Below are 20,598 nucleotides of genomic sequence, written 5' to 3' on the forward strand. Positions count from 1 at the left end.
TTATCCCTTTAAAGTCATTGTTATGGATTGTGAGTTCTCGTACATTAGGTTGTCAACTTGAAAATAATTTAGCATCTTTGTTAAAAATGTTGATGTTACCAGCCAGATAAAACAACTAACCCCACAAAACATGCTAACACTTACTCTTTGTGCTGGGTTTTTCCCTCCAAAAATTATGTCACTTCCTGGAGGATGATGTCATTGAGGAAGTGGCTTAAATGTATTATTAAAGGAACACTCCGACTTTTTGGGACTTTAGCTTATTCACAGTATCCCCCAGATTTAGATAAGTCCATACATACCTTTTTCATTTCTGTGCGTTCTGTAAGTGTTATTTGACGCACCCACCGCTAGCCTAGCTTAGCACAAAGACTGGATGTAAATGGATAAGGTAGCATACTAATCCCAATAAGTGACAAAATAATGCAAACATTTTCCTATTTACATGTTGTGATCTGTATAGTCACAGCGTGTACAAATAACGAGGCTATATGAGACAGAGACCATTTTTAATCGTATAAATACTGGGAACTATATTCTCACTAGGCGTAGGAGCACAGCTACTAGGGCGGAGTGGCTACTTGGGCGGAGTGATTAGCGCAGCACACGAGACATGTTTTAAACCTTGTTTTAACCATGTTTTAAACCTTTACCATCAGAAGTTTTATTTTTACCATGAGTAAAATGGTATATTTGTGTGCTGGAATATTTCTCACACTAAGCCACCAGAACAAAAGTACGAGGAAAAATATTCTATAACACTCAACTCAATGAAATACAAATATACAAGGGAAAATAATCTATAAAGAAAATAAAACATCTAAATAATGCCACTGTAATGGTACAAAATATTTTAATAAAAGTAATACAAAATACAGTTTCATGGCCATTCAGAATTTACTGTATATCCAGTAAATGTTCTCACACCATTGGCAAATGTATGGAAAGAAAGTTACATTTGGACCCTGTACATCTATAAAAAATTCAATTGCTAAACAGTGTGAAAAAAACAATAATTTACATTTATTCTGACGAAAACCAGACAACATGAACTGTTAGATGCATTAAGAAACAGATGAATGACTGCAATTATTTGAAAATACCATTTCTGTAAATATAGTTTTAGAAAAGACATGACCTGGATTTTAGCATATAAAGCAGCTTGTAACATGTCTGTCCATTTAGAGAGCGTTTTCCTTTGCAAAGAACTTACAAAAAAGTTTTAAACAAAGTTAATCTGTGCTTAAAGTCCAAATTCAAGGGAAGCTGATATATCTAGTACAGTGCACAAATCCTATTCTCAGTGTTTTTATCTTGTTCTCCAGTAAAAACATCTAAACATCCTTAAAACAAGATTTACCTGAGAAGAAAAATGACACAATATTAAGACTTTTTTTCAAAGGAATTACCTTGGATATACAATACTGTTTAAAAGTTTGGGGTCGATAAGGTTTTTTAATGTTTTTGAAAGAAGCCTCAACAAGGCTGCATTTTGTTTTTGTGCACACAAAAAGTATTCTCGTCAATTCATAACATTAAGGTTAAACCACTGTAGTGAAAATTACTGCTCCAAAAGAGTTTATTCAAGCAACGTTTCGACCCTCAGGTCTTCATCAGGCTCATGAATTGCTTGAATAAACTCTTTTGGAGCAGTAATTTTCAGTGTGCGGACTTCACACTTCTTTATTTTGTCTATATCATTTAGTTGTCCTGCACCTGCGCCCAATCTGGGTGTTTGGGATGTGCACACCATTTTTATATTTTAAACCACTGTAGTCACATGGACTATTTTACCAATGTCTTTACTACCTTTCTGGGCCTTGAAAGTGGTAATAACGTTGCAGTGGTGGTGGTGGTGGTGGTGGGGGATTTCATCAAAAATATCTTCACTTGTGTCTAGAAGATGAACAAAAGTCTTACAGGTTTGAAACGACATGAGGGCGAGTAATTAATGACTGAATTTTCAATTTTGGGTGAACTAAATCTTTAAGAACAGCATTTGCACTAAGTAGAAATCTTTTTGCAATTTCACTAATGTCTTTACTCTCACTTGCATCCTTGCTGAATAAAAGTATTATATATAAAAGTAAATCCTATTAACCCCAAACTTTTAAATGGTTGTACATTTTGTCATCTTCCATTGGCAGACTTTTTCTAATTGTACTTTTAATTTCATACTTCCATTTTTTGCTGTGTCTAGCATTTTAGTCCCATTGCAAACACCGTAATGTCTTTCAGTTGCATGAAAAGAGAATGAATTGACGTCAGTCCCAAATCAGTGCCAACATTCTGCTTGGGAGCACCAGAGGTTCAGAAACAGACAGAGTGATGACTGATCACAGTGCAGTGAGATGGATATCACACTGAACGGCAGGCCTCCTGTCACCGCGCAGCGCCCCGAGCGCACCGAGAGAGCACTGCTGCTAAGTGTTATCAGGGCTGAAGAGGGAGGAAGGCTTCGTGACAGCACCGCGCTCCATCTCGCCCCAGCCAAACTTTGCAGAGTCAGACGGGCGGATGAATTCATCAATTATAGCACAAGGTGAGCTGAAAGCACAGCGTAAAGGTCGCCGAGTGGAAGGGGAAAAAAATGGCCAGCTCAGGGCTTTTCTCTCTGCGTGCCACTCCTGAGTTTATGGGAGGTCCGGCATAGCAGAGAAATGGAGTTTAAATTTTAAACAGGCAGAGAGAGGGGGGGCCCCAGGCCCTGTGTGAAGATTTCAGGAGGTGACAGGGTGAGAGGGAGGGAAAGAGTGAGAGAAAAAGATGTCTGGACTGAATGTGGATCAGCGAGGGACATTCATAACTAATTAAACAGTCAATGCCGACGGGGCCTCAGATGCATCACGCTGCAGGCCTCAACCGCAGTCCACCGCATCCCATTAGAGGAGGATGATAATTGCTGTGTTTGTGGTGCTTCGCTCAAGTAAGTGTGCATTATTCACGATTACATTTCTTGTCTAACGCCAACATGTGCCTTATCACTGTCACAGCATAGTGAGGATGACTTCCTGCACTGGTCACTCCTCTTCCTCCACATAGGTTGAAGGGAACCATCCCACCTGTAATTTATAAAACATCCGTAAACATTACTTAAGAGTAACAGAGCATATCTCTTCATCCTAGATGAGCAGTTTGAGAGCTCTTGCGTGTCAGATCTGATAATGACGTGCAGAAGAATCATTAAAAGTCATGCTGTCATCACCTCCTGTTAATCATCTCTCTCGTTAACGCGCTCGAGCGTATGGAATGAAGGAAAGTGAATCTAAAATGGCTTGAGGAATGATTCAGGTGTCTTGGAGAGTCAAGATCTGTGATATTGCATGGGAAATGCTGGGCTAAACTTCAATTTCAATCTCAAATTTCAATCATGTTGTCACACCTCTATATTGCTATGTCATTTGGTAGTGTTCAATTGCTTTCAGAACTGGGGTACATTCGCAAAATGCTTTTACCTTTAATGTGGGTACTACATTGAACTCGGTACTACCGAAAGCTGTTTATCACGACAAAATATAGCATATGTAAATCAATAGAGCCCAAACACAGACTGTGTTTGGGATTCATGACTGTATTCGTCAATCGTAATTCGTAATTAATATGGATAAATTAGATAAACTATATTCCATTTAAAAATATGAAATATATTATTATAAAAATAAAGTCATTACTCCAGTCTTCAGTGTCACATTATCCTTCAGAATTAATTCTAATATGATAATTTGCTGCTCAAGAAACAATTCTTCTGATAAATGTTGAAAACAGTTGTGCTCCTTAATATGTTTGAGGAAACAGGTACTTTTTTCCAGGATTCTTTGATGAATATGAAGTTTAAAATAACAGCATTTATCTGTTAACATTATAAATGTTTATAAATGAATCAAAACTCAAAAGTGACAGTAATACATCTTTAGTATTAATTTCTTAAAAAAAAAATCTTACTGACCCCAAACTTTTGAACAGCAGTGTACATATAAATTATTAGAAAATAAGAATATTATAAAAAAATGAATCATTATAACAGTATTATTAATGCACAATATTAAAATTGTCTGATAACTATATCACGCTCACGATTCTTAACTATGCTGAATATATAAGTCTGTTGTTGTTCTGTAAAACTGTATTTTTTCGCTGCTATGTGCCTAGCAGTTCCCTTTTGAGAAACCATAAACTGTGATTCGCATGGAAGGATAAGAGTTCAGTTTACATGATGTGGAAGTTCTGAGAAAAAAGCTGAAAATATGAAGCACCAGTACTAAAGCACTTCACTAGAGGTTTTGGTGGTTTTAAAGGTGCAGTAAGTGATTTCTGAGAAACACTTGATATTTGAAATCTGCCCAAACAAACACAGGTTTCCAGCGCTAGAAAACTTTTCTAAAATGAATGTGGGTCCCAAAGCTTTTGCCTGTTCCCAACCCTTCTTCTACCAATTATATTCCTCTGACCTTATATTTTCTTATATTCTTCATTTGTAATGTCTCTCAGCCATCTCTCTTTCTACAGTCCTTCTTCAAATCTCTCTCTTGCTCTCTCTCTCCTCCCCCACCATGAGTGTACACACACCCCTACTGCTGATTGGCTATAAGTGTGTTGTGGTGCTCAGCTCAATCCATTTTCAACAGCATTTCTCAGTAAATAAAGGTGTATAAGAGTGTTTTCCCTTACCCGTCCATTGACTTCACCCTTCCACCATCCATTAGTACACTTAATATAGATCTTCACCAGGTCGCCCACCTGCAGAGAGAGTTCCCGAGTATCCTTGGAGCTGAAATCATATCGTGCCAGTGCAATGCCAAGCACTCTCGGGGTCAAAACTGAGGGAGAGGGGGATGTAAGACAAAAACAAGTTGTTAAAAAAAGGACAAGAGTGAGAGACACAAATGTTTTCACAAGACATGCCAAGTAGGACAAAACGTGTGAATGTGCAACAAGATGATTGGAGATTTGGAGGAAACACGGGACACAAATGGCGTTGCATCATACTCGGACATTTTCACACACAAACAAGCTGAAGCAAACACAGGGAGAATAGACTGAGATGGCTGGTGGGGGAAATGAATAAGACAGGTGGCTGATAGCTGTACCTGACCAGAAGGGTGAGGGGGAGGGAGGAACAAAACTGTAGCTGGTGGGACTCAAAACGGAAAGCCCACACAGCACTGGAGCTTAGGATCCAAGCCGAAGCAGAGCGAAGAAAATAAGAACAGAAAAACCCAGAGATCTTAATGGAGACATTTTCAACAAAACAAACATAAACAAGCTAATATCAAGAACTCCACACAGCACCGGGGAATGAACACACTCCTTGAAATATGCCAGTCCTGAGAAATTTAGGAAAATGTCTCAGTGTTTTACGATTTGATCAAATATTTATTATGATATTAATTTCATCCCCCCATTAATTTGGGAAGGAAATGCATTCCACGTTTGTTAGACCTCAAGAATGAATGGAAACATAACTTGTTTGTTTAGTAAACTCCACAGACTAAGCTACCTTTTAATTTAGGGCTTGAAATCTGTTTCTTTTTTATTTATTCTGTTTTCAGTTGTATTTTTTCTATATTTTTGTTTGATCATTTAATATAAAATTATCATCAAAAATTGCGTCTATTGAGCTGAATTCATAAAACAAAGATTTTATATAAATGTATATTTCTTTTCACAAATAAGGTATACTGTATACATTTAAACATTGATAAATATTTGGGTTGTCATGTTATAATAAATTGCATTATTATAACTGTTATTTGTATTATTAATTTGCAAAGTACATTTTACTTTTTACAAACATTTTACAAACTTTTAGTTTGTCATAAGACCTATGAGAATAGCTTTTCTCGAATGAAATCGTGAAATGCTTGAGAAGTGAACCTTCATAGCAGCTCTGGAGAGTTCATGTGGACTGTCCTCAAATAGTGAGATGGCAAACACTGAAAATACCACAAGCAATACACAGCCTTATTAGCAACACACCCGATCAGAAGAAATAGAATATCGAAAAATTATTGCCCAGTCCTACTTTGGACCCCATTGACTTTTATTGTATGGACAAAAACGCACTGAGACATTTCTCAAAATGTCTACTTTCATGTTTCACAGAAGAAAGAAAGTCAAAGAGGTTTGGAACGACATGTGAGTGAGTAAATGATCACAGAAAAGACCAAAATCTGGACTACTTCAACCATATGGACGACTACTTACTAAACTATTGGGGCAGAGGTGGGTGGGATATAAAAACAGAAGAAAAAGTCATAGAGGTTTGGAATTTCATGAGCAACCCATTCCTATATTTTTCAAGATGATATTTTTTTCTCTTGGTTTTGTGATAGCTTTTGCCAAGTGCGTGCTCCTGGCCCTGTCACTGGCGCAGCTGTGATAGAGCACGAGTCCTGTTACCATCTGAATGCCCATCTGAGCATCCAGGACTTTCTAATATGTAAACTAGCAAACGTCAGATCCACAATATGTTTGCCTTCCTGCTTTGCATCTCCTCTGGGGGGAACGAAGCAGTAGATGATGAGCCAACTGCTTTTTCCTGTGACACTGACACTCAGAAATCATGCAGCTATTCACACGTTCGATATCTATGCAGGATTGAAACCGATGCGATATCTGTATTGCAAATAACTTTTCTCACATAAGTGTATAAAACCCAACACTGGTATTTCCCTTTGTGTTCAACGTGTTTACCAAACACTCTGCGCCTGCAGTTGTGTCAGCGCACACACGACCACTGATCTGTTGGCGCATTTGTACACGTTTTGGTTTGCGGCATACCAGAGAGAGCAATGTCCCAGGATGCATCAACCTGGTTTTTCTGCTGCGGTTTGTGAAAGGATGCGTTACCGAGATTGGCAGTCGAGTATAAACACCTCTAATAAGCCGAGGATGCTGACGAAAAAAGGACAAATAGATCAGCGAAACCCCCAATTCACAATCCCCACAATCCCGTTCTTTATATCAACAGAGCTGTACTCGTTCGCTAAGCCTTTTTCTACGTGACACATCTCTCTCTGTTCAATAAAGCTGACTTTCCATGTCTCCACTAGTTGCCCTTTCATTTCTCAGTGCAGGGACTGTTTTTTTTTTCTTTCAACTGCGAGAGAGAAAATCAGCCAAGTCCCCACAGGTGAGAGGAAGCTTAGCATCCATCATGGCTTTTTCCTGTAACTCCAACCAAACTGTCATGTCGTGTCAGGGAGATTGCCGGTGCTACTTGAGTCTTGTTTAGCAGAGTCTTCGCTGCGTCGCCTGAAGCTGCAGAGCCAGACACAAACAGCCTTTTTCCTGCTGCCAGGTGCCGAGTGTGTACGGCTCGCTTCACAGCATCTGTCTGTCTCTTTGAGGAGCCATCTTGGGCAATGAGAGCTGGAGTAAAGACGTACGTTTTTCCCATGAAAGCAACACGTGTGCATGCACACTTTACAATTTCACCCAACGACCAGCATGCCAAGTGTTCAACATTTATATTGAATCAAAAGAGTCAGAGAGGTGTCAGGACATAGCTAAAAATACCTCCTGAGCGCAAACTATGCCTCCTGCCATTAAAAGAGGACCTCTCTGAAGTTCACACTGGAGGTCGACAGGCTGCTAGTACACGTTCCTGCTGCTGGATGAAGTTACTGCGTAACTGGCCGTAACTCTCTGACAAAGATGATGTCTTTCTATTGTGGCAAGTAATCTAAAGACTAACTTTCTGCAAGGGAACAATTTTGTATGTTTGCATATAAATTACAGCAGTGCTTAAAGTAGTACTTAGAATGTTACAGTACAATTTCTTTAATTAAATGTCTTTATAATTGAAAAAGTATAAATTATATTTTTATATATTTTTATTACTTTTCTGTACGTGTGCAAAGATTAATCATACAAAACAGTGAAATCGCTCACAGAGCGATAACCTGAACCTGACCTCCCTCTTGCGTGCACTCTATAATAGTGGTCAACTGATAAGGATTTTTTGATGCACAATGCAGATACAGAGCAGGGTGGCCGATGACCAATATACAGTAAAGCACACACACAAACATACATAAATACATGCTGATTTTTCAGCATCACTACTGCAGTCTTAAGTGTCACATGATCTGACAGAAATCATTCTAATATTTGCTGCTCAATAAACATTTCTTATCCTGGATCTAATTCAAATGATCCATATCCTGTTCTTTAAAAGGGTTTTAAAATATATGAATGGATGGTTCAGTTCCTTTGTCTGGAGCAAGCACAGACCAAGGCTGAAATTCTCTGCACTACAACAACCAGGGTCGATGGGAGGATTGAAAAACTACAGCCTGAAAGATACCTCATAATGTAATACAGTCACAGAAGTCTGTCTCCGATAACAGTCACTGACAGTCAGTGAGTGAGTCTGTTATATAATGTTCCTAATGCTACATCTGAGGTAAATGTAGTTCGGAATTCTAGACTTGCATTGAGAGGGAACTTTTTGTCTCTATAAGAGAAGAAGAATGGGGAAGTATTTGGAAATATGCTAAATCTATTTCGGTGTGTAATTGTGCTAAGGCTATACAGTTCAAAATTGTGCATATGGTTTTCACCAAACCATAGACAAGCATTTAACAATAAACCTTTCACCTCTATGCCTTAAGTGCAAAACACAAATTGATACACTCACTCACTCTCTTTGGTCATGTAATCAGTTACAAATATATTGGGCCAAGATAATTTCTGAAATGAGTAATATCTTTGATAAGGAGTTGGTATTGGATACTTTATTTGTTAACCTTGGTTTGCCTGATAAAGCTTTGATTTTATCAAAAGAAAAAAAAAGACTGTATAATCTTATTTAGAGCTAGGAAAAAACATTACTGAGGTGGATAAGTGACAACACTCCATCTAATGACAACACTAATCCCACTGGAATATTTAACTTGACTAGTAAATGGTCAGCCAGGGCAGATTTATAGTGTCTGGAAGCCCTAACGTTATATCAATAATCTAGGGACTGAATTATCAACTATTCTGCTGAAGGGTTTTCCCATTCATGTACCTCAAGTGAGTTTAAAATGGTTTTGAGCTTGTAATATACTGCAATTATTTTTACTTGATTATATTTACCTTTATTTATTTACCTTGATTACCTTATTTTTACCCTTTTACCTTTAAATGAAAATGAAAGGCTAAGAGGACTAATGTCATCATATAATGAGTTAATCTGAGGGTAATATAGATACTAACCAACAGTTCTGAGTCCACTACTGAGCTCCTTATACGGCATCTGCAGAGTCGTGTCCAGTGTACGGAAACCCTCTTTCAGAGAGTGCTGTTTGTAATATTCAACCAGTCCCTGGACAGAAACATGTTTAAAAGCTTATTATAGGGATTCTCAAAGTTTTTTGCCAGCTGAAATGAGATTTTAAGTTAATATTTCAAACATTTAACACATCTGCATGTTCACAGTACTCTGATTTCGGTTAATGGTTAAATCCATGTAGCAGGGCTCAAAACACCACAGTTTACATATATTAAAATATTCCTTTTATTTAAAAACAACACACGTTTTGTAGAGAAATTAATGTGGTAGTGATGCACTGATCATGATTTTTCATTGCCAATTCCAATTTGTTTTTGTTTTGTTTTTTACAAGCAAATTTTCCAATTCCGATACCGGCTGCCGATTTTTGTCTTTGTTTAAGCAAATTTATCAGTTGTTTGTTTGCTCTATAACAGGCCAAACTGGCCTTAAAAATAAATACATAAAAACATCTGTAGCCATTTGCAACCACTGCATTTTAATCACGATCCAAACAAAGATGCTACACACAAATGTAGCATGAGCAGTTGTTTTAATTTAAATTAGACTGCATAATTTCAAGACTTGGAGCAAATTGTCTGACTTTAGCTTTGTGAAATTATGTTGCATAAGACACACCTGCACAAAACAAATACAGATGGACTGAATGAAAATGCAAATTCACTCTCGGTAGACTATTCTGAAGACAGTCAGTTTCCTTCAGAGATACATTCATATAAACCCCCACCCCACCCCAATTTAATATTTCTATTTTTCTTCTTATTTCGAGCCTCACGGACAGTTATCTTGCTGTGTTTGGTATTTTCTCTGCTGTGAGTCTGCGCTCTCCTCTTTCCGCCCGTGTTCAGCGTGTCCCATATCTCTGGATTGTGTTAACGTCCTGTTAACAGACTTCGTAATATTTTCACACAAATTACATTTCGGGAAATGATTGCAATGCAGTTTTTGTGCAAGTCCAAAACAGAGATTAGCCAAATTGAAACTATAAACCGGCCGCTTGCAATCGTGTGTTTGAAGAACAAACAAGGCAGTTTCCGATTTTGGGCAACCAGTGCATTTGTAGAAAAAAGGTCGCACCACAACAATTATTTGCACTTTAACAAATGCTCCCAAATAAATTTTTGAGTCGCACAGATTCAATTTTGGGATCATAAGCGACCAAAATGGTGGCAATTTCCAGCCTTGCATAGGCAAAATTCTTTCTTTTTTTTGTGAGATTTTCAATAGTGGAATTTTAGTGTGTATCTTAGTGGAACAGCTAAAATTGCTTATAAATGCTCACAGTTAAAAGGATCTGTATTTAGCAACACTTAAAAAAACATACGTATATGGTTTTATGGATGTGTACCATGACAATACTATGTATTCTTTGATGTACCCTGCAGTACCATGATATATGAATTGGTAATCATTCAGTACTATGGAATACATCAAAGCTTTACCATCCGTGTTACAGGCTGTCACCACAGTATTTTTTTATAAGGGATCATTTTAAAAGAACATGTAACAAGGTTGCAGTAGTACTGGTGTCTCTAATGGATTAATAGCTGGACCCATGTTATTAATTATGCTAATGAAATACAGGATTATGCAGATCAGCAAATGTTCTGGTTTTACGATAAAAAAAGCTCAGGACTCTGCAGCACAGATAGCGACATTGAATTATAGCACCCTACAATTGTATTCATACAGTTATGATAAATAGAGCAAATGCTGATGAAGACCATTGCTTATGAGCAACTCAAACCCACTTACTAATACAGTCTTGAACGTCCTGCTTTCAGCAATGTAGAAGAAGCCCTCCTTAGTGAGGATCTTAATGTGCTTCACATCGTTGTTGTACCTGCAGATGGCAGAGAATCATTGTAACCATTCCAGGATTGTCAGTACTTCCACTTCCACTTTATCTCAAAGGAGTTTTCCCTGGGAATGGGCTGATAAACAAAAGTTAAGCCAAGACATATCTTTTTATTTATGGAGCACATTAAAAACAAGTGCATACTAAAATGCTTTAAATGTGCAATTAAAACACTTTTAACACCTAAGGTGAACTATCCTTTTAATTCTGGATCTAAAGATGTCATGAGCAGGAGAAGATGTAATGTCCAAGGTCATGGAATAACATGCCACTGGACCAGCTATAGAAAAACCACAATCCCTTTAAAGTTTAAATGTGAGCTTCCTATAACATAAGGATGTGGAATTGTTCTGTCAGTCTCTGACCACAGGTCAACACACCTACAGGACCTAAAGCCCCACATAAAGAGGACAAAATGTTTTGACAGGGAACCTGTGATTGGTTTAAGCATGAGACAAGCAACTATAAAATGTTCTGAGGTAATAAAGCCCACACTGCGCATGTAGTGTGATAACTCACTGACCACATCCATGCTACACAATGAGCTATATGCAAATTTGTGATGCATTATGTATTGGGTTGCATAGAGGGAAATGCATGGAGAAAGCTAAGCTTTGCATGCAAAAGGATGTTCGTGCAAGAACCTCATCGACCATCCGTCACGCCAATTTTATGCGCAATAAAAACACGCTTAAGCGATCAAATAAACAGTATGAAATGATATAATAGCTAGACGTACTTGATGCTGATGGCGTACTCTCTACTCTCCCGACTCCTGTATCGCACCAGGTAGGTGCTGTTCTCTCTCTCCATGAGCTCGGACTCTGCGTGGTGCCTCTCTATGGGCCCAGCGAACCTGCTCGCACAAGCCAACGGGCATATGGCTCAGCACATGTAGTCATGCAGGTTATTTTATGAGTTATGTGGATATTGGAGTAAATGTGGTTAAACATTTAGACTTACCAGGGTTGGGCTGAATAGTCGACTGTCCTGGGTACCTGATCATGGGACACATTACAAACAATGTCATGCATATATATACACTATCAATTATACCATTATAGACAAATATAATTTATTAGTATTATTATTACTTTTATATATTTTTGAATGGATAAGTTTGACTGGATAGTGAATCTATCTATCTAATCTATCTATCTATCTATCTATCTATCTATCTATCTATCTATCTATCTATCTATCTATCTATCTATCTATCTATCTATCTATCTATCTATCTATCTATCTATCTATCTATCTATCTATCTATCTATCTATCTATCTATCTATCCATCTATCTATCTATCTATCTATCTATCTATCTATCTATCTATCTATCTATCTATCTATCTATCTATCTATCTATCCATTATCTCTCTATATCCATCCATCCATTATCTATCCATCCATCCATCCATCCATCCATCCATCCATCCATCCATCCATCCATCCATCCATTATCTATCTATCCATCCATCCAGTGTGTATGGCATGTCGGTCAGGAAATTATTGTATTTATAATATTAAGCGAAACTCTCCATATATTCAAAGTTTCATTCCATATATTCAGAGTTCCATTTCATATATTCAGAGTTTCATTCCAAATACTCAAACTTCATATTATAAATACAATCATTTCCTGAACGTCATACACTATGTGTATATATATATATACATATATAAATTGTAGACAAACATAAATCTATATATATATTTATATTTTATAAATTACTCCAGTAATGTAATCCCATTTCGCCAGTCTTCAGTGTAACATGATCCTTCATAATTCATTCTAATATGCTGTTCTGCTGCTTAATTTTTTGTTGTTGTTGAATTTGTGATAACTTTCAAGGATTTTTTGATGATTAAAAAGTTCAAAATAACAGCATTTATTATAAAAAAAAATAAATACATTTATAAAATACAAAACAGATAAAAATACAAATCAACAGCATTAAAATGATTGTGCAAGTCATCCAAATACACATACTTACACATGGGCAGGGCTTGACTGCATCACTTGGAAAGAAGCCAGTCTCTTGCGTTGTCAGGATTTTGCCCTGCCAGGAAGTGTGGTTGTTAATTGCATTATATTTGCCTTGAGGCGATGCTCGCCCCTCCCTTTTGCTTTAATAAATCTAAGACAATTAGCTCACAACAAGCAGTGAATCTCATTTAGAGCCACAGTTAATTACTGTTCAGCCCCTACCCACGGTTAAACTCCGTTAGGCATCAGAATGAAAGCATCACCTAATGCTGAATAATCATACAGCTTCCACAGCAGAACCTCGTGAATCATGACACTCGCCAATAAGCCATTGTTTGATATTGCTGCTCCGAGCATATTTGGATTTATGAATTACATTAGACTGAGTTTCATATTATGTCCTTACGCAAAAAATGGTATTGAGCAATCGCAGGCCGGATGCCAGTTTTAAAATAGGCTCATTTCTTGCATGGCTTCAGCCACAATTATCTGTATATTTTTGGATAAAAACAGACAATTCCCCCCAACTCAGTATGAAACAACAGCTGGGAGGTTATAATGCACTGTGAACGTGGCGGAACCAGGTGCCAAAATTTAGCAGCCTATGACTGATTGTGAGTTTGGCTGAAGGTTTGACTGAGGGTGTAATGAGGATCTTCTCAAACAACTGTACTGAAAAAATATATACTTTTCTTTCCAGGCTCCCTTTAAGATCATCTCAAAATAGTATGAAATGAATTTCAGAAAAATGCACCTCTACCACAAATTAAATTGGAGTCCCAAACTGGAACTGTATTCATGATTTATTTGGCTTAATAATGTTTCGCCGTAGCTTTTGAAAGGCCTTTATATTTGTTATGCCACAGATAAGCGTATGATAAAGATTAAACTTATTACCCCATTAGAGTAAACAGTTGGCAGCCTAAAGGATCAAATTAAATTACAGTGATCGATTGCACTGTTCTGGCAACGGGACAGAGATAATTGTCTTCCAGTAACATGGGAGATGGATGCTTAGTGCTCTGTAATTCCATTCTTTGGTGTCATGGGACCCTGAAGATTTAGTAGCCTTATTAAGAGTTAAGTGTCGTTTCACACAAGATAAAATAAACCAGTGATGTGCATTATCATTCAATGGTACCGCTTCTCGCTTCCCCTCTATGACCTGCCAAGTGCGTGAAGAACCACGGCTGACACGCACGTCTAGCCACTGCCTGTCACAGTCTGTTGGCTCGGTGAATGTCTTGGCATCCATTTTTGACCTGTAGGTGTTTTTTTTTTTAACCTCTGTGTGCTATCAGGCAGAAATAGCCCAGCATAAAGCAAGGGAAATCTCGCTAAGTGTCTATTCCCTGCCGAGCTGTTTGAGTCGCGTCGGCCAGATTGGAGCAACACCAGGAGGAAGATGAGGTTTTAGTGCCACCATAAACCATAGAGAAAAAGAGCCACAACAGCCTGGCATGAGCCAGAAATAAATAACACAGGAACAGTCTGTGACAATAAGCTTGAGACAAAACTGCAGTGCTGAAACATGCCTGAACAAAGACTGTGCTCTGCAGTCACTATATCTGACGGCTCATTTAGGTATCAGTGCATATTTAAAAATCAATGCGAAAAAGTATTGTTTTCAGTGACTATTCAATATGTTATACTAAAGTTGTGTTGCATTAGGTTGAGTCAGGGTTATTATAGTAAAAAAACTAAAAAAAAAACTAAAACCAAAACATTTTCATTACTTTAAATAAAATGGAAGTTGGAGATGCTGATTCTAAAGCATATTAGATACTCAACAAGTTTTCTCAATAATAATCAAATATTACAATATTTAAAACACTTCATGTCAGTGCTGTGAGAGCAGAGTAATATCAATTAATTAGTTCATTTAACAAATTAATTAATAATTGATTATTTTGTAAAGCTGTTTGTTTTTTATAATTAACCTAAATGGGCCGACAGCCCATTGTCTATGGAAATATTGGTTAAAGCAGTTATTATTTGGTTGGAATGTCACAAGACATATCTGTATAAAAGGTTATGTGTGCTCTGTTTGCTTTGAGATGAGATGAGATGAGAAGCTTCAGGGTCCCATGACACCACAGAATACAATTCAGCTATTAGGTTTTTAAAAACTGCAGTACTTTATCTGACCTGCCACCAGGAGCTGTGAGGATCAGCACAGATGACCTCTATGACATCACCGATCTGAGCATTCAGCGGCGGCCCACCCTGAGGACTAGGGACCCCAAAATAATCTCTGATGACCAGCATTTTTGGCAAACCTGTAAAAACAAAATTTAACATAAAATTTTGCATGCTTCATTTGTATAGATAATTCCAAAGAAAATATTTTTTACCTCTGTCACTTCTGAAAAGTCATTTTTGCTAATATCACCAAACCCTTTTATTTTTCAACCACCTCACGCTGGCACTTAACGCCCACTTTCAATCAATTCCCAATGGAAACAATCAAGTCCTACCCATTCTCTCTTTGAATATTTTAGATTACATACGTCAAATGGCTAGCGAATCCATTTACATTAACTACAGTAAAATGACAAATGTCTGGTTACAAATGTAACCCCACATTCCCTGAAGGAGGGAACAGAGACGTTATTTCTGACGAATGGGGATATCGCCAGAGAGCCCAATCACCTTTGAGTGGTAACAAAACAAGCCGATGGACACCCGTGCCACGGGTATATAAGGAAGTGTGCAGCACTCACTCATTAAGTTTGCGCTGAGGAGCCAAGCCAGTGCCTGGTCACTCAGAGGGATTGGACACAGGGATTGTGGCGACGAAGCGTAACGTCTCCGCTCTCTCCTTTAGGGAACGGGGGTTACATTAGTAACCTAGACGTTCCCTATCAGTCAGTCACGTTCAACCTTACGTCAGAACTAAACTGCCAAATTGGGATCCCTAAGAAAAACACCACAATCAATGCGCCTTCCAGCACCTAGTGTACGCACCACAAGCATCTTCACAGTACAGAGACTAGCGACATACAGCGACAAAGTCGCTGGCGGTGTGAATGGGGCTTCAGACGAGATCCCAATTCATCAGTTCAATTCTGACGTAACGTCGAACGTGACTGACTGATAGGGAACTATGAAAAAGGATGAGTTACGTGTTAAATGAAATTTATAAAACAGAGAGAAATTAGGCAAAATATGCCTGAATGTACATTTCTCCCCAAAGACAAAAAACAAACAACAACAAAAAGCCAGAAAAATAGCCCCCAAAGCAGTTAAGGAAAGTGTTTACCAAATTGCTTATGATACACTTATTAATAAATGCTTAGTGGCCTCTTATAAACAGTTTATGGAAATTAATTTCACATCAAGCAACACAGCCACTGATTTTGCTCCTATACAGCACTGTGCTGGAGCTCAGTGGATGGCCCTTCCAACCCAAAGCAAATGTCCAATGTTCTCATTCACACAGGACAAATAAAGTGACGCATAGCAGCAATTATTGTTTACACAATCCCATCCACTAAATCATAGGCAGTCGCACGAAACAATGACAGAGAAGGAGATCATCTGAGATGGTATATTGCCTCGTGTATGGTGGTTAATAAACTGGGGAAACTGGGGAGTTATGTTCTGTTTTGGTCATGTTTCTTTTTGTTTTGATTCTGCCTTCCTTGTCTGCTAGTTTGACCCAGTTTCTCAGTTCGTTTGATTAGTCATTAAGTTCACATGTCATCTCATTAATTAGCTCATTAGTTCCCTTTATTTGCTCAATGTATTTATACCCCGTTCTCCTTCATACCCTGTCCGTTCTCGTCAGGACTATGTTGTGTTAGTTTGGTGTTATCTCCCTTATCTCCTGAGCTTTTGTCATTAAAGGCATCTTCACTGTGCGATTCATACCAACAATCAACCCAGGACAGCCCTGAAGCCTTAGAGAGAGGATGGAGGGTTCTTCTAGCATAAAATAGCTCCTTAGCATCCAGTCTATAAACCTGTTGTTTTTAATACTGCTGTAAAGGACCATTAATTCTCCCTATCTCTGAAGTGGGCCGTCTCCTCTATCTCCAGCCATAGAGGGCAGTGTGGTCATGGAATACCTTACTAAAAGGGACTTTTACTAAACCTGAGCCAAATGTTAAACCTGAGCTAAAACTCTTTATTTGTTTGTTTTGGTTTATTAATGTTTTTCGCTGAATGCTTAAAGTTGACATTGTATTTTTATTGTTGTCTTACAAGAGTGTCAGTTACTTACCACACATGCTCTTATTTTGAAGTCCGGTGTGAAAGGAAGTTCAGCGGGCGCGCGCGCTGTGTGTATGTTGGCGCACTTTTCATATGACGCACCATTAAATGCTACCAGCGAGTGAAGCGAGACTAATTTACGGTTACAGAGTCAGACTGAATATAGCTTCACAAACGAGTTGATTTCTACCTCTTAGCTCCTGGCTGATGAAGGGCACAAGCTCTTACGGTGTTTTGGAAGGTGTTTTTGGAAAATAAATTCTTCTTTAACATCAGTTCTTGAGAGTGAAACGCATCTGTTCAGCCGGGAATGCTACAGTAAGAGCTTCACCCAGAAGATCAACAGCTTCACCTCATCTGGCCCCCTGTAAAGAAAATGGATGCTTCTGAAAATAACGACCCAGACCAGCAGGTGGACGCGCCTCATAACGGAATGGAAGAGGAGGAGCTTCACCGTTCTGGTCGACAACGCAACCCCACGGAGAAGATGCGTGCATATAAAAAGGAGGAGGCCCTGAAAAGGGAGAAAAGATTGATTCAACTATACGAACAATGGAAGGACTGTGCTCGCAACACAAGGGAAAAGCTTAAAACAGACGTTAGTGAGAGCCAACTGGTAGCACTTATTAATGCACTTGAGAAGGGAAGAGATGATGTCATGCACGTCTACCTAGAAATTAGAGATTACATCGCTCCTTCCAGTGACACAAGACGCAGAATTGATACTTGTGAAGCTGTGACGAAAGATATTTCAAAGATCATTTTTGACAGAATAGCAGGCCTTGAGGACTTTGATCAAGAAAATGTGAAACACAGCCTTCGTGAGTTACTCCATCACGATTATGCTTGCTCTGTCTATGGATCCACAGTCTCACGCACCACATCATCAAGGTCTACAGCTATGTCAATTGCAGCCAAGCGGGCAGACGCAGCAGCTGAGTTAGCAGCCAAAGAAGCAGAGTACTCAATTATACAAGAAATTGAAGCTCGAAAGTGTGAATTAGAAAAACTAAAGGCAGAGAAGGATCTAAAAGCAGCTAGAGCGAGACTGCAGGCCTATGATCAAGAAATGGCACAGGAAGCCAGCATTCATAATTCAGACACGAATACGAGGGAAAAGCAGGATGTAAGTATAACTGCACAGCAGCATGTGGTTCCATTTCCCATCCAATGTCCTACCAACATCACAGCAACAAGCCCTACTGACATCACCGCAACACCCTCACCTCCAAAATCTGATATATCGTATCTCGCTCAAGCTGTCCAAGATAGCATAGCCCTGAACAGGCTGCCAACAACAGAACCACCTGTGTTCAGTGGTGATCCTATCCAGTTCATCGAGTGGAAGGCTGCATTTGTGTCGCTCATTGGTGGAAAGGCCATTTCTTCTGCTGACAAGCTACATTATTTAAAAAGGTATGTCGCTGGGCCAGCTTGGAAGTCTCTTGATGGCATCTTCTATAGGAATGATGATGAGGCCTATAATGATGCATGGAACAAACTGAACCAACGGTATGGACAGCCATTTGTAATACAGAAGGCATTCAGAGAAAAACTAGCCAAATGGCCTAAGATTCAGCCCAAGGATTCTGAAGGTTTCAGAGAATTTTCAGATTTCTTAAATGCATGTCATCAAGCTATGCCTCATGTCAAGGGGCTTGAAATACTAAATGACTGCGATGAAAATCAGAAACTAGTACTCAAATTACCAGATTGGGCGGCAGCACGGTGGAACCGTCAGGTCACGCAGACACTGATTGAGACTCATGACTTTCCAAAGCTTATAGATTTTGTGAACTTCATGTCCATGGAAGCAGAGATTACTTGTAATCCAGTCACCTCCTTCAGCGCTCTTCGTGCCTCTGACCCCACTTCAGAAAAGTGGAACCTCAAGGACAGCAAAAGGAACAGAGCTAACGTCTTTCACATCCAAACAGCTACGGAAAACAAACAAAATGATGACAACAGACAAAGGTCACCTAAAGGTAGCTTCAAAATGTGTCTCTTCTGCAAAGACATCAAGCATATGATTCACAATTGTACTAAATTTGTGGCAAAGTCATTAGAAGAGAAACGGAAATATGTGAAGGAGAACAATCTCTGCTATGGTTGCATGAAACTAGGCCACAGTGCAAAAGACTGCCGTCACCGTCTACCCTGTGACACCTGCAATGGTAGACATCCAACTTGTCTACATGATGAAAACTACAGAAGGAAAGCAAACTCTGCACTAGCCTCAAACCAAGATGACACGGAGACAACTACTACTACGTCTCACAAAGTAGATAATGGTGAGTCATCCACCAATACTTCAATGATTGTGCCAGTGTGGGTATCAACTGAGAGAAATCCAGCTTCTGAAAAACTTGTTTATGCACTGCTTGACACCCAGAGTGACACTGTGTTTGTCGATCGAGAGCTAAGCAACCAGCTACAAGCTGACTCCTGTCCTGTGAGATTGAAGTTGACAACAATGACTGCAAAGGATGTTGTCATGCCGAGTGAAAGGGTGTCAGGTCTCAAAGTAAGAGGCTATAGCTCCCCCGTTGTCCTCAACCTGCCAACTGCTTATACTAAGGACTCCATTCCAGTGAACCGCACTCACATCCCTACTTGTGACACAGCACGACAGTGGAAGCATCTCTCTCCAATAGTGGACAAAAATTCCACCTCTGCAGGATTGTGAGGTTGGTCTCCTGATAGGCTACAGCTGTCCAAAGGCTTTGGCACCAAAACAGGTGATATTAGGTGGCGATGATGAACCCTATGCAGTCCATACAGACCTAGGTTGGAGCATTGTTGGTCGCTTGTCATCACACCATGAATCGCAAAGCTTCAACACCATCTGTCATAGAGTCAGCATTAAAGAGCTCCCCCCAGTGACTCCAGCGGATGTTATTAAGGTATTGGAGTCTGACTTCAAAGACGCTGGTGAAGATGATAAAACCGTCTCACAGGATGACATCCTCTTCTTAACCAAACTGCAGCAAGGCATAAGGAAGAACGACCACGGGCATTACGAGATGCCTCTCCCCTTCAAAGAGAGACCTCACCTCCTTAACAATAAGCAGCTTGCCATCGTAAGGCTCAATCATCTTAAAAGGAAATTACTGAAAGATGAACGGTACAAGCAACATTATGTAAGGTTTATGGAAGAGGTCATTGAGAGAGGTGATGCAGAAGAAGTGCATGATGAAGGAAAGGATGGAGAGAAGTGGTACATCCCTCACCATGGAGTGTATCACTCTAAGAAGCCAG

The 20,598-nt window shown here is 39.0% G+C and overlaps 1 protein-coding gene across 1 annotated transcript in view; it reads right to left on the reverse strand.

The window, feature by feature from the left end:
- Nucleotides 1-843: 843 nt before the first annotated feature.
- Nucleotides 844-20,598, reverse strand: part of vav3b (vav 3 guanine nucleotide exchange factor b) — a 71,882-nt gene continuing 52,127 nt past the window's right edge. Inside the window, exons 20-28 of the mRNA XM_081375160.1 lie at nt 15,274-15,404; nt 13,133-13,198; nt 12,102-12,136; nt 11,878-11,994; nt 11,036-11,123; nt 9,205-9,313; nt 5,088-5,168; nt 4,669-4,817; nt 844-3,062 (exon numbers count right to left, since the gene is read on the reverse strand). Coding sequence (XP_081231286.1) covers nt 3,021-3,062; nt 4,669-4,817; nt 5,088-5,168; nt 9,205-9,313; nt 11,036-11,123; nt 11,878-11,994; nt 12,102-12,136; nt 13,133-13,198; nt 15,274-15,404 — 818 coding nt within the window. The 3' untranslated portion in view covers nt 844-3,020. The remainder of the gene's footprint in view (nt 3,063-4,668; nt 4,818-5,087; nt 5,169-9,204; nt 9,314-11,035; nt 11,124-11,877; nt 11,995-12,101; nt 12,137-13,132; nt 13,199-15,273; nt 15,405-20,598) is intronic.

This window comes from Scardinius erythrophthalmus (genome assembly GCF_964197995.2).
Source record: "Scardinius erythrophthalmus genome assembly, chromosome: 9".
NCBI classification, from domain to species: Eukaryota; Metazoa; Chordata; class Actinopteri; order Cypriniformes; family Leuciscidae; genus Scardinius; species Scardinius erythrophthalmus.